Below are 14,711 nucleotides of genomic sequence, written 5' to 3' on the forward strand. Positions count from 1 at the left end.
TATTTTTTTTCCTAGACTGAAGGAAAAGGAAATGGTGGCGGTCCTGCACTACAGCCAKTCTCTAATGCTAGTGTCAGCCCCCAGAAAGGCCAGTGACTACCTGAGCTAGTTGTGTGGGGAGTTTGCTTTGGAATGGTGGCAGAGAATGGCTTGGACCCTGAGCTGCCTGGGTGAGTGTTCCCTGCCATGTTTGTTCCCCTCTTCACTGCTGTCATTACAGGGAAGCTGCAGTGCACAGGGAAAGGGTACCTGGGCTACAGCCTATACAATTMCTTTGTGATGAGAGGTTTATTTTTAATAACAGGATGTCACAATTACAGTCCCTTGCCTACTGCCATGTGAGCCACATAAATWATGCACAGCAGAAGAAAAACCAAAAGTCTTAGTGAACTGTGTCATGGAATTTAAAAAGAGAAACGGGATCAGATCTAAGATTCAAGTGTTATAATTGTAAAACACCTTTCTCAGCATAGCTTTTCCTTGCAACTATGGCACTAATGACAGTATACATGAATTAGCTGATCAGGGTATTGCAYCAAATAATCTGGGCTATAAATCTTGTTGCTGTATTTTGCAGGAAAATACCTCAAGAATTTCTCCCAGTGTCATCCATTAGCATTATTTACTCAAAGACTACGAGGTTTTAATAAACAGTAGAAAAAGTGAGGCAATGCAAGATTCATTCAGTACTTCCAGATGTTTTTTGACAGGGGGCAAAAAAAAAAAGGAAAGGGAAAAAACCTCAAACAATCAATGAACATAGAAACTYACAATTCCGTTCTGTACACTGAAGCCCAGCTGGTATTTTAAGTCTGGCCGTTTTATGAGGACAGTAGTAACAGGAGGACAGCTGACAATGTTCAGTTTGACTTGTGTCTGATTCTTGAGTCCCTGTAAGATATTCCAAAAGTCAATATTTCTGAAATTAATCTTAAAATTAATCTTACTGTGCCCTCATCTGTGATTTCCTAATTATAAGTGTTAAGCAGCTGTTCTGAGAAAGAAAAGAGTTTGCAGAAATTAGCTGTTAACTTACAGATACATTTTTCTTATTTATTTTCCAAGATATTTGGCCCAACAAAACATTAAAATGTTGCCTTTAATTACTAAAGAAATTTAAACCAATCTTTTAAACAAATAAAAACGAAAAGTGACTAGTGCTTGCCCTTCTCCTGCATCTGGCTAATTAACCTCCTGCTGCTGCTGCTCTTGSTAAATCTGCACAGACATCAGATTTRGTCTCTGTGACTAAAGAGAATGCATTCTGAGATTCCATCGTGTCTGCAGAACCTCCTACTCACTTGATCTGCCCTGCAGTGTACCAGCCTCCATCCATTTTATCTGCATGGAGCCCAGAAAGCATAGGAGATTTTAATCCTCATAATTTTTTTTCTGGAGGCTGTGGGGAAGCCGCAAATTTAAAGATGGCTGAGTAATTTAATTTAGGCAAGATTTTCACATTTGGCCTCAACTGTTATAGCCCAGTAACAAAGATGCAGTTATATTCTCCAGCCCTAAATTTCTGGGCATTACCACTCCTGAATCTCTGATTCAACTTTTTGATAATTACTGGGGCTTTTTTGCAGTGATAAGAAAAATCATATCTGCTGGAAATGTACAGAATCCCATGTCAAAAGATTACACCTCTGTTGGCTTACAATCAACAGCATAGAGTTGTAAGTTTGGGGTACCTTTATGATGCCTTGGCATGTTGCAAGAGGTAGACCAACCAAACTGGTACCATTAATGGACATAATTTGGTCTCCAATGCTTAGYTTTCCTGAACGGGCTGCAGGGCCTCCATTCATCATGTTGGCCAGGATAACGGTGGGTAGAATGGATCCCCATCCAGATTCCACAATCACTACCCCAAGAATTTCTCCCTTCTGTTTTTCTAGCTGGAGCTGCAATCAAAAAGGAAAARCTTTTTTTTTTTTKTTGCTTTAATTCATCTGACTTTGAGCAYGAGTATCTCAGTTGTTCTGAACGACATCCACAAATCACTACACAAATGTTATTCTTTGCCATTAGGTAGTAGCATTGASTTCAAGAGCACTGTTAACTGTGTARCACACACSTGTTTGTTTACAGGGGTATCCTCCACTTATTCGATGAAGGTTATATAGATCTAATCAGCAGAACACTAACACATGGTTAACTCTGTAGAAAATGGTGGAACTGGATRCCAAGTGAACGAATGCTAAGGAAGTTTCTGTCTGTGGAACCTGGCAGCCAGAGGAGGAGCCTCTAACATTTTGTGGCTGAGGTAGTGCCTGCAACACAGGCTTTGTTCAGCTCCACTCCTGCCATTACTGCTCAGGTTGCCTCTTGATCTCAGCGCTTGTCTATTCTTCTTTTCAGGCAAGAATCTCTTGATGATTATTAACATTATTACTGTTAATATTGTTGATTTTTGAATATACTTACACCTAGCATGTTAATGTAAGATCCCTGATGTAACATAAATGATGCCTTTTCTGAACTGTGGGATATCGACTGGTTAGTAGCCACAGCTCACACTCACAGAAGCGGAGCACGAGTTTAAGTGGAGAACATACTCTTGAAGAAAGTAAAGGGAAATATTTTCTTTCAGATGTGGAAAGACAGGGAATGCTGATGGCCAACTGAYTTCTGCTGAGGTTATCTTTTGCAGAATGCCACAACTCTGTCAGCTCTTTCTGTATCAATACTTSGGTGAAGCATGAATCACCTTATCCTATGTACTGTGAATAGCACARAGCTTAGCTATGTCAGATGTAAATATATTTTATTACTCTTCTGATCAGTGGAAACAGAAAGACCCTGAACATGAAAACAAGAAATCCTAATAACCCATAAAACTGCTTTTAGTAGCACAGTACTGATGAAGGACACATCTTGAGATTGTAACGTCATCCTTATAAATGCTGAAAGTAATTTCTGAAAACCACATTCCTCTGAAAAAAATGGATCAATCTGAAACAAAAATCCAAAACTGGTTTACCTCTTTGCAGTTTTCTGAATTAGARAAGTGTATGAGATCATCATTGTACATCTCCTGGGTATTGATGATGTCACTGTATTCTTTCTGACTGAGATCCTCCGGGTTAATTCCATTGGCTCTTAAAAACTCTTGGTAAGCCACACTGAAAGCCTGACCGATTGACTGAGCTATCAGCTGTGCCTAGAATGTAGAACAAAACAGCTCAGAGMAAGGACAGATAAACACTTTACCAATGAAACCACAGGAAACCAGGAAAGAGACTGGATTTTAAGACAGAATCAAAAGAAAGGATCCTGCAAAGTTTCTGCACTAGCATGGATATAAAGTCACTTTAAGGTCTGTTGTACAGAAAGAACCCAAAATCAAATTGCAAACTCCATTTAAACACTGCTGATTGCCTCTCCTCAGTAGGTTTCAGTAGCAAGCAGCCATATGCTGGTCATGTACCCGTTCCAATAAACACTGGAGATGCTGGCTTTGGGCCAATGTGGCACAGAGCTGATGGCAAACAGTGCCACACGCCCTGCCCTGAGCACAGGCTGGCTGCAGGGGTGATGAGAGAAGGGATGCTCCTTGCATGTGCCTTCACAGGAGCCTGTGCACTGATGATTTTGGTTGTGATGTCACCTGCTGCTTCTCCACCCTGCTTTTACAGGACTGAAAACACTGCTTCAACACGGCCATCTCTTACTGCCCTTAACATGGCCCTTAYTACTGCCATGATGTCTGTCCCATATTCCCAGCAAACCATAATACCCCTRCTTACCCACTGCCCATCTAGGACAGCTATTCCCATTAACACCTTGATTAGCAATGTCACGGGTGTTTCAGGAACACAGCCAGAGCCACAATTAAAGCTTGCTAATGTTACAAACTCCTTTTCAAAATGCCCTTTCTTAAATTTTGGAGCACTTATCTGCACATTCCACTAGATGGCAAGGGAACACAGGGGAACAGAGATCAGTGAAAGGAATGTGCTGCCCACTTTTTCCACACTTGAATTTTTCCCCTACTCTGAAATKACAGCATCTCACAGGAGAATGCCATGTTGAGTTTTGTGTATTTGTGGGGTCATCAGGGCATATGAGTAACTCCTGATGATATGAGAAGTTAATYGCACTTTACACTCCCTGAAAATATCACTAAATCCAATCTGTATTCTGGAAATGCAACACACCATCTTAGACAGTCAGTATACTTTAGATGCATGGGGTTTTCTGGACAACTTTATAAATCTGTATCTTTTTACAGTCTACTATCTGGTGTTTTCTTTGACGCTAAAAGATTGTTTTCTTATTTCATTTGTGCAGCAGTACACAAAAGCGCTAATCTGATKGACTGGAAAATTACTTTAGAAAATCAAGGATATAGCCAGTCACAAATTGGTTCTTCATATTTTAAAGCATAATTTCAAGTCTTATCACTATACCAAGAAGTTTGTACAAATTCACTGAATAGGCTGAGTTACAAGGGACCCATCAGGATCATCAAGTCCAACTCCTGGCCCCACACAGGATATCCCCAAAATTCCACCCTGTGCCTGAGAGCRTTGYCTGAACRTTKCTTGAACTCTGTCAGGCTGGTGCTGTGACCACTGCCCTGGGTAGTATGGTAGTACAGAAGTCACTCGGGACATTTTCATATCATTCCATTATTAAAGTTTGTTGCCAGTTTYACTGAGCCCTTCTAATCTCCATTGCCACTGCCTTCTCTGTAGTTCATCCTCTGCTTTTGCCTTCATTCTGCATTCCCAGAACCACTATCTCCAGATGTCACACTATTTTATTGCTGCCAGTAACAGCCAGTTCTCACATCTTAATTTCATCTCTATCTCTGAGGTCTTGTGAACGTTTATGAAAGCCTTMAGCATTATGCACAACTTAGAGATAATGTAATTAAGTTGCTTGAAAAGGTCACCCGAGCAAAGCTGTGACAGAGCTGAGCTAACTTGGTCTCAGAACAACCCCAGTCTAGCACTCCAACCTTTAGACAATGCCATTTCTCCTTCACAGGCTTAATTGCCTTAAAATAACGAAAATGGATTGCTTAGCTCAAAAATATATGCAACCTCTCAGTTATGACTGTCTGAACAAAGAACTCCATTATTTTTTAATTGGTGTGAGAGAAATTATATCTGAAGCTGTTCCTATAATAATAGTGATGGGAAATGTTTAGTACTGCCTCTTACATCAAGTTAGAAACGCACAACAAATTTCACTTTTTCTGTTTTACTAGCTTGGTATATTTTTCTATAAATGCTTTACATTGAAGTCCCCTGCTCTGCCACTTCAGACACAAGTATCTATTTCACCACAAAGCCAAACCTGGATATACAACAGCAGTGAAGCAAGGTCATTTTCTTTTGTCACAAGAGGCATGGGATGGCACATCAGGACTTTTCACAAAAGTGAAACAGCATGTACAGAAGAGATGTACAGAACTCTAAGATTCTATATAAAAATTCTAATTCATAATTTTTGCTATGGGTGCAAAAAAAGAACTGAAAAATAAACAACTGAATGTGTTCTTAAACACCAAAAGATCAAGTGGAACGTTGGAGAGTACATMCAATGAAAGCTCAGTAGCCACAGTGAACCAGGAGTGGGTCGAGGGCAGCCTTGTGCTGCCCTGCCAAGGCAGATGATGTTCTCAGCAACTCAGCTTCAGTCTGAAAGAAGTCCAGAATGGTTTCACCTCATTCCAAGTGACTGGAGGCACATAGGTGTCATTTTGTGCCARCCCCTTGGACTAAAGGATATAATCCAGGATGAATGATCAGTTTGATATCCCACAGGTTAATTTTGCCCATGAATGGCCATTGACTTCAGAGATCTCTATATGATCTCTATAAACAACAGCTATGTTACTTACACAAATTGATTGCATGTACTTACATCCTCTGACTCAAAGACGTGGCAGATCATTTTGTACTGCTTCTTTCCCTCCTGGGCCCCAGGAGTGGTCTCGATGCAGTCCTGGGAGGCGGAGCGGGGCATGCGGCGCCGTGCCATCAGCACCACGATGTTCCCGATGTCGGCGATGTAGGAGATGGTGYGCAGCGCGTGGTCCATCATCGTCTCCTGCACAAAAAGGACAAACACAGCAGTGCTCCCTGCCTGCTGCTCTCCAAATGCTGCATCTCCCCTCTCCTCGATGGCCTATTTGTTGAGGAAGACAGCAGCTACAGAAGCACCTCCTGCGGGCCCAGACCTGATATTCCTTCCACAGTCGATGGCCCYGACTCCCAGCGGAAGCTGAGTGGCTGTTCAAGACATTGGTTTCAATGCAAGCGTTGCCTGAGCAATTACAGAATGGCTGCTACTGTAAAGCAGGAATGAAAAGCTATGCTACTGTTTTAAAAAGATTTTCATGCTATTTTCATGTTTGAAAAATTATGTTATTTCTTTACATATTTTGCCATTGTGAAGATGAATTGTTCTTAAATAAACAGAAGGGCACATCTGAAAACTGCTTCTTTGTAGGGTCACTGGTGAGTTTGGAGAGTTTTTCCAGGCTTTTATCTATGTTCATACTAGAAACAAGAAGAACCATAATAGTTGTACTGATCAAACTAGTTGAGGATGTGTCCTGACCATCCCTGTCCCTCACCCTGAACAGTTAAAAGCATCCACCAAATTCTGTCTGAATTGGAAGAAAAAAATGTGGCATGAGGTTATTCACAATTTCAATAATTTATATCAGCAGCAGCAGCATTCTTTATATAAACAGCTAGGCATTAGTTTAACATGAGTTGAACAGTTTTCTAAGGCCTAAGGAAGAAAGATTGTTCCTCAAGTCAACAAAAGTCATTGTTCTAAGAAATTCAGTACAATTTCACTTGACAGAGAAAACTGTAAATTACCATTGTTTCTTGGAACCACTTGTCTTCCTGAAGATAATCACTACCCATAAAATTATTGTAATGATTCTTCTCAGGCTTGAAATAATGCTTATGCCTAGCCTATGAAAAGTAATGATGGTTAAGAAGTGGTTTGGGGAGTGTCTCTAGGGGCTGCAGGGACTCAGGAGGATTTACAGCACTTCTGTCAGAATGGAGAAATGTTTTCTAATGGACATGTCTCAGCAGGATGTTGGGAGCTGTGCAGAGATAATTGCTTTTCAGCTATGTGCACTAAGTGTTGTGTAAGGGTGTAATCATACATGCAGTGTGCCCAAGAGTGAATGCACTGGGAAAATGAAGGCATTTCATCTCACCTGCCAAGAAAGGCTTTCTGTACATATCATCACACAGAGGTTATTCAAAGGGTTTTTTTTTTATTTTTTATTTTCTCCTTGTAGGGTGAAAGCAATCACTTCCCCCGCCCCCCCATTTTTCCATTCTAATGCAGTTACAATTAGGAAGAGGGCAGATATTATCTAGTGGCTGTAAACACATGTTTACTTTTGACTTACTTGTGACTGGACTTWTTACTTTCTCATTCCATCTTCCATTAGACTCAATTTTCCAATACCAATATCTCTTTTTCAACCTTCWCTTTTATTACTTTCCCATAAATCCCTTAATCTTTGCCCATATGCCTCTCATTCTTTCTCGTAACCCTTTTCTAGTCCCATCCATTCCATCCTTATTATCCTTATATTTGTCCCTAGAAATACAGCCTCTCAGCCTTWTTTGAAACCATTGTTTACTTCTCCTGTCTAGATTACTCTTTTTAGATTCCTCCTTCTTTTCCATGGAATTCTTTTAGAATCTTGTTTGTTACTTCTCTKGAAACCCAAAGAACAGCTGAAGGAGAAAACCTAAGCATTCCTCCAAGCTTTAAAGTGCTGTAGTCCYGTGGGAGTGTGAATTAGACAGCTTAATGAGTCAGGAGATTTTATGGAGCCAATCATGCACCAGAGGCTCTGCACACACTCATTTGGGAGCCCTACATCTTTATTTTTCTTTCCTARTTTTCCCAGTTGCTTCACTCCCAGATTCTCTTCACTGAAAGAGTAAAAAKCTGGGAGAGGCTACTGTGGCTTCTGCTGGGCTGGGCACTGAGTGCAACCCCACAAAGCTTTGGCACAGGGAAAGATTCCTATCAACAAGGCASGTGGCCAAACCTAAGGCTGCTCCTGCTGCATCCCTCCTAAAGAGGTGATCAGCTTGGACTGAATGTATTTGGCAATAAATGCATAAGCAACTGCAAAGGGGCAGGGCTGCCATTTCCTGGTGCTGCTGAGGGCAACAAAATCACCCGGGAATGCACCTGACTGGTGCTGCTCAGCATTTTGAACTTTGTTATATGCCATTTTCTGAATGGGAATTTTACATTTTCGTTCAACTGTTACCTCACGTGAGCTTACAATACTACAGATGGGTTAAAACACATGGCACGCTGCAGAAATAGTGTTTATGTAATTGATAAAGCCATGAAAGTACAGATTGTCTCTGCCAGATTCCATCCCAGCTGAAACAGACCTATGGTAATYACACCAGTCAAGAACTCCATCAGCACTGCAAAGTGTTACCAAGACAAACAGGCTAAAATGTCACAGGAATAATTCTATTAGAGGTCTCTCAAAGATACACTGTTAAAAAAAAACCAACCAACCAAACAAACAAAATCAAACCAACAAACAAAAAAACCCCAACCAAAACCCTGAAGCAAACACCAGAGAGCTTGGAATTATAACCATTTCCATTATTACTGTTTTCCTCTGGTTGAACAGCTCAGATATTAGACACCATTCATCACGGAGCATTGCATTTTGCATCACTACAAATCTCAGGGGATCAGAAGGGCAAGATGACAGTTCCTTTGACAGTGTTTATAGACTACTTCAAAGGACTTTTCCCTTTCATTTTTAAAAGGATTGGTGTTCAGCTGAAATGTTGAACTATTTAAAGAAGTAAGAGGAGTGACTTCCACTAAGACTAATCCTTACTCAACAAAGCGATTTTACCTATTCACTGGCACACATTCCAACTATAAACTGTAGCTGTTCATTTATCAATAATTGTCTGTAGTCATCTTTACACTGATAATCATGAGCATTTTGTTTTCTTATCAGCTTTGATAATATAATCTCTGGATGATGCATGTGTACAAGGCTATAACCAGTAGTGGCGTTGCTTATGGTGGATGAAATGCAGTGTCAGGGGGATTTATGGATGGCAGATTGTAAATATTGCTGCCCATGTTAGATGAGCTGTCTACTCATCTGGCTCATCTCTTGGGAATTCTAGTGTCATGTTAAGGACATSTGCTTATATTAAAAGAAAAATAATCCATATCCTGGAGATACTATCATTACTTTCACATTAAAGGATAGTAATGTTCTTCTGAGTTTCAGGAAGAAGGTGCTTCATCGTTTCCACTATTAGAAAAATAAATTCTATAATAGTTAAAATCCTGCTTTTATATGAACGATCAATAATTTACCTTAGGCAAGAGGATGGTGGCTAAGATGTGATTTATGGAAAAAAACCCCAGAGATTAAATGTTAAAAATGGCAAGATATGAATGGCTTAGTCAAAGCAGCAAATGACTTCCCTGTTGGACTGTAAATCTGGGCTCTGAATCCRTTCCAGAGGAGTGGCATACATGCATTCTGAAAGGCTTTGGAATCTTTTTCTAAATTGAATTATAGCTCAATTATAGCAACAAGCAGGCATCTTCCAATACATCAAATAAGCAAAACTGGTGCCAGTTTTACTATATTGGCAAGTATTAGAACAACAGGAGCTCTTTCTGAATACCTGAATTTATCCAGGTTTAATAAAGTGTGCCAGTAATTGTACAGGAGCATGGTCTAACTCAACATTTTTCTCAAAGAGTTTAAAGCAAACTTACCTGTGTGTCTGCATTTAAAACTTTGATTCTCTGTGTTGAGATGAACAGATCCACTTCAGTCAAGGCCTGAGAATCTCCCTCAGAAGTCTAAAAGACAGATCCTTTGTTACAAGGGGATTTTTAGTTTTCTTTTTTCAGAACGACAAATTCACTGACTGCATCAAGCGCAATGCGATGTGAGGCAACTGCACTTTAAACCACTACAGAGATGGCTATTCAAAGGGTTTCTAAATACATGCAAAGAGTACATTTATTGCATAGACAGAGTGAAGCATACTCTGATTTACTGGGTAAGAGGGAATTTTTGGAGCCTGTGGGATGGACAGCTCAAGTATTAACGTTCTCTATGGCCATAACAGGAGAAAAAGTATGGCTGTTTTTTCCTCACTTTCCAACTGATGCACTTCAGTATTTGAGGCACCAGAACTGAGAAAGTAGGAGAACTGAGAAAGTGGCTTAGTCCCCATCAGCTGTTTAGCTCTTGCCATCTTCAGTGAACTCACCAAAAAACGTGCAAACTGATGCTCAATATCGTGGTGGGGTTTAAGACTTTTTTTTTTTTTTGTCTTTTGAGCTTTTTAGCTCATTTTTTTTTCCTAGAAAATAAAGAAGTGAGCACGTTTCTCTCAGAAAGAGAGAAAACCATCAGGTGACTTTTAGAGCACAGCTTCTGCACTGCTTGCTGGGGAAACATTGCCATACCCCATCAGAAGCCATGGGCACAGAGCAAGAGGGATTCAGTGTAATGCCACATTCCAAAGTGAGAGTCCTGACTCAGGGCACCTGAGAAAACAGGAGAAGAGGTGGCAAAGCAGCTGCTACCTCTCACTGAAGCCTTGAAGAGCTTCTCTAATTCTCTGGTCCAGCAGGGACATGTGTCCCTCCAAGCTGCTTTGTCCAGGGCACCACTGCAGTGGTATTCAGCAGCACCTGGGGCAGCCTCAGAATGAAAAGGCCACAGATTTTCTCACCCTGTGCTAAAGGAAGGCACCAGTCTCCAGGTCAGACACTGGCTCATTATGAGAATGATGCATTTTCTATCCTTTTTTGGAGTTATAAAGGTTTAGCTATGCCTGTAATTCATTCAGATTAATTTTATTTGAATTATCTTCCAGCAACATACAAAGCAAGCGCATATTTTGGCAGAGACTACTTGTATTGCTTCCATCCTTTTGGTGGTATTTTTTGTCAACTGTATTTAGTTATCTGAAGTATTGTTCTAACTGAGTGCAACATTTCCTGTATGAATTGTTCCAGCTACTATGTGGTGAATTTATTTTGCTTTGAAATATCAACAATAATTTAATAAATATACAGTAAGTCACAAGCACAGGAAATACATCTTACTGCTTTGGTTAGTAAAGTCAAAATAAGCATTACATTCAAAAATATCTCACAGATAACAATGGCTGTACATCTGGACTAAACAAATCAGAGGTATTCAGCAGGAGAAGGGCAGCCGACAGGCACTMCAGCAAATGAACAATGAAGAAAATGAGTTCTTTTTACTCCATTCACTATTCTACTGTGCATCAAAGAAGAAACCAAAATGACAACTTTACGAGGATCTGTAATGAAAGACATGACACTCCATGGAAAACAAGGACAACAAAAACGTAAGTAAACATTAGCATTCAAGAAAAACAGTTTACACACCGCTTTTTTCTTGATTTTAGCCGCCTTTTGCATCCTCTGAGGAGTAGCATAAAAAAAAGAATGCAGACAGATGTACACACAGGGAAAGAGAAAAGACAGTGTGGGAAGTCAGGGAAAGTTTTTGACTGTGAATCCAGGGTGCTGAAAATTAAAAAATTGGGAGCAGTGGGAGAAGGATGTGCAAGAGAGAAAGATTTGTTTATACCTTCTGCAGTTTTCAAGCATAATTGGATTTCATGGCATTATGCAGATTGATAATTGATTACAAAAGAACTGGTACCAAAGTGTTGTCTGTTATCAGCTGCTCCCAACACTCATCCTGCTAAATTTACAGCAGTCAAAAATGGCAGCACATGTGCTGTAAACCCAAGAGGTTCCATCCATGTTAATCACAACTCTACATGCAACTGTTGAACAAAAYGTAGTCCAAGCTACCTGCCATGAGTCTSTAGAGTAGTCAARKACCCCTGACAGGGCAGGGTTGGTTTTAATATACAAAACAGCTTTTAGGGAGCTTTTAGCAATTAAATACTTAATTGCCTATGCGCATACTTTTTCTCCTCACTTTAAATCTGCCTCTTTCTAACAATGTATTTATTCAGAGGAGGTATTTATAGCAGAGGCACAAATAACTTCTAAAATGAAAATATCCTACTTGGAAACTTAACAAAAAAAAAAAAAACAAACTTCTTTACACAGCTGTATGAAGCAGTCTATGGTACATTATTTATAAAGAAGTCGTTCACTGTAAATAACAACAAATCCGAACACAATAGTAATGGATATTCTTGTCCTAAAGAAATCATAAGTAATACTATTGAGATWAATTTTCTGAGTTTGTAGTAAGTTAGAGGAAATAATAACAGAAGAGTAAAGCCACAAATATCCTGTGCTTTGCCACTGCAATCTCCAATTTGTCTTTCATACTTGAATTTGTCATACATCTTCCAAAGATTTTTGAATAGACTCTGGAATAATTTCTATTTTGCTGCAAGTATTTTTATAGCAAGCACTAGAAACTAATGATATTTAGCATACTCATCTATACTTAGTTAAGTGCAGCTCGGGCAAGGTTTGAGTTTGCAGATGCTGTCCCATTCAGGGATCCCATTCAAAGGATCAGACTATTCTACAGCCCATCAAGATGCCCTACCTTGACACGACTCACTGCCTCCTGGGCCTGCATCATTCGGATGTTTTTGGAAGGGTTGCGCTCAGACAGCAGCTGAGTGGAGCCCAGGTAATTGGCTGCAAAGATGATTCCATCAATGAGGTCCTCAGGTTCACAAGGTCCTGGAACTGATAGAAGACATTTACAGTTACTGCCTTTCTAAGGAGTGGAGGGATGAGAAATTGAGTMAGGGATATTGAGGCTTAAATAACCTTTCTAACACTGGCACTATGCTCATCATCCTCTTTGTTCAGCTGTTAAGCTTTGCATCCAATTTGATGAGATAGACAGTAAAGAACAGTCATTCCAGAGCTKGGCTGAAATCTCTTGATAGTGAACATTTTTTATTCCTCAACAGTTTTATTTTAAAAATGTTCTTTGAGCTAGATCAACTTGCCAACCTTCTAATGCATTTTTRTAAGTATAAAAATCTTGTGTGAGGAGAAAAATGACACTGAAGGGGGGGTGTTAATTAAAAAAAAAGGTTTATTGTTCAGTGTTCTATTTATTTACAATGAAGTYAATGTGGAAGATTATTATCTGGAGAAGGAAAAATAAATGTCATGCTATGCTGATTAAATGTACTGAAATAGTGGTTTGCATATATMTTTTATTGAGCTTTCCTATCCTTCATTTTCCCATTCTAATTTAGCAAAAGCCTTCCAACAGAATATAAACATGATTAGAACAAGTGACTTTCCTCTTTAAGCAGTGTTGCTGACTTATTCATCCCTGTATATCTCAACTCCACCTGCCAGAAATCTCAAACCCCAACAAAAACCCAGTCTTTGTACTGAGTACTCAAGGTATATAAACACAGAGATRCATATTTATACCAGTCCTGCACTCTTCAGAGACATGAGATTAACTAACAATGCTCACAAATTGGAGTTATTTGGTTTGCTATAGTTTTAAGCTTCAAAAGGATAATTATATGCCACATAACACATTTTATTTAGTTCACATCTGTACAAATCCAGTAATAGTTTAGATATTCATTATAACTCAGAAAATAATTTGGTGGAATTTAAAATTTTCAAAGTATTGGGAAAGCATAAAAAATATCCTAATGAGCTCCACTGAAAGTATGAAAATCCTCAAAGAAATCCTTGAGAAGCCACTAAATTAGAAGTCTCTGAAACTCTTCATAAAGGCCAAGTCTTTCAATAACTCAAAAAACAATCCTTGTTCTTGCAGCTTTAATTCACTAAATGAAATCACAAAAAATGAGAATTCCACAAGAASTCCATTCCTGTACTGCTGCTTCTCTTTGCTCCCATCTTTGTACCATTATGTTTTTCAGCAGATGGATGGTGTATGGCACCTCTTCTGATGTTACTCATATGTCTTTCCAGATCTAAAATAGTCTCATACACCTGTACTTCTTCCAGCATGCAACAAAATACTGAGGTTGCATCATATTGACATCTTGTTTCAAGGGCAAAAGAGAGGGAATTAATTAACAACGTGAATTTAATGTTAAGTTAGCAAAATTTTATTAYATACCTGCATCAACATGCTCACTCAAAATTAAAGTAGCTTTAATTTTGTTTTCCTTCATTCACTTCRGGCTAAGTAAACGAGGCTAAATTGAATCAAGATTGCTTTAACTCTGAAATAGGCTTACCCACATGTTTAAATCAGTTTAAGTAAACTCCCTTAGTAGGTAATTTAGATTAATTTTSTTGAAATATTTTGTGTCTGAAGACAAGTAAAACTGCAGTTCTTTGTGCAAATCATTACTATATCGAGCAAAGACCAAAACTAAGCATTTGCAGGATTCCTCAACCATGTATRTTGAATTTGGCTCACTTCTGGTTTTATCTTTGCTTTGTACATTTTAAACAAGAGATTTTTGCTTGGTTCCCAGGACATTGACAGTCTCCATCAAAGCTATATTCAAAGCCACGTTTTGAAATCTRTTTTTACCTACACACTGCTGCCCTCTCAGAGCTCAGAGCAGTGAACACCTGGGCTATCTTTGGGGTCTGTGCAACCCATGGATACTGCAAAGGAAACAACTATTTCTTCTCAYATCTTGGCTGTTTGTGACAGCAATGGTGTTTTTAACTAAGTTGTATGAAATAATTCATGAACATGG

At 39.3% G+C, this 14,711-nt stretch overlaps 1 protein-coding gene across 3 annotated transcripts in view; it reads right to left on the minus strand.

Moving 5' to 3' along the window:
- Window positions 1-14,711, minus strand: part of APBA2 (amyloid beta precursor protein binding family A member 2) — an 86,936-nt gene that overhangs the window by 7,237 nt on the left and 64,988 nt on the right. For 2 of the 3 annotated variants that reach the window (XM_057371883.1, XM_057371884.1), the window contains exons 5-11: window positions 12,593-12,738; window positions 11,440-11,475; window positions 9,784-9,870; window positions 5,878-6,063; window positions 2,984-3,163; window positions 1,692-1,904; window positions 772-891 (exon numbers count right to left, since the gene is read on the minus strand). In XM_057371883.1, coding sequence (XP_057227866.1) covers window positions 772-891; window positions 1,692-1,904; window positions 2,984-3,163; window positions 5,878-6,063; window positions 9,784-9,870; window positions 11,440-11,475; window positions 12,593-12,738 — 968 coding nt within the window. The remainder of the gene's footprint in view (window positions 1-771; window positions 892-1,691; window positions 1,905-2,983; window positions 3,164-5,877; window positions 6,064-9,783; window positions 9,871-11,439; window positions 11,476-12,592; window positions 12,739-14,711) is intronic. The other variant, XM_057371885.1, reaches the window with a different exon arrangement.

The sequence above is a fragment of the Malurus melanocephalus genome, unplaced genomic scaffold (genome assembly GCF_030028575.1).
Source record: "Malurus melanocephalus ecotype Western Australia unplaced genomic scaffold, MMel_1.1 scaffold_160, whole genome shotgun sequence".
Taxonomy (NCBI): Eukaryota; Metazoa; Chordata; class Aves; order Passeriformes; family Maluridae; genus Malurus; species Malurus melanocephalus.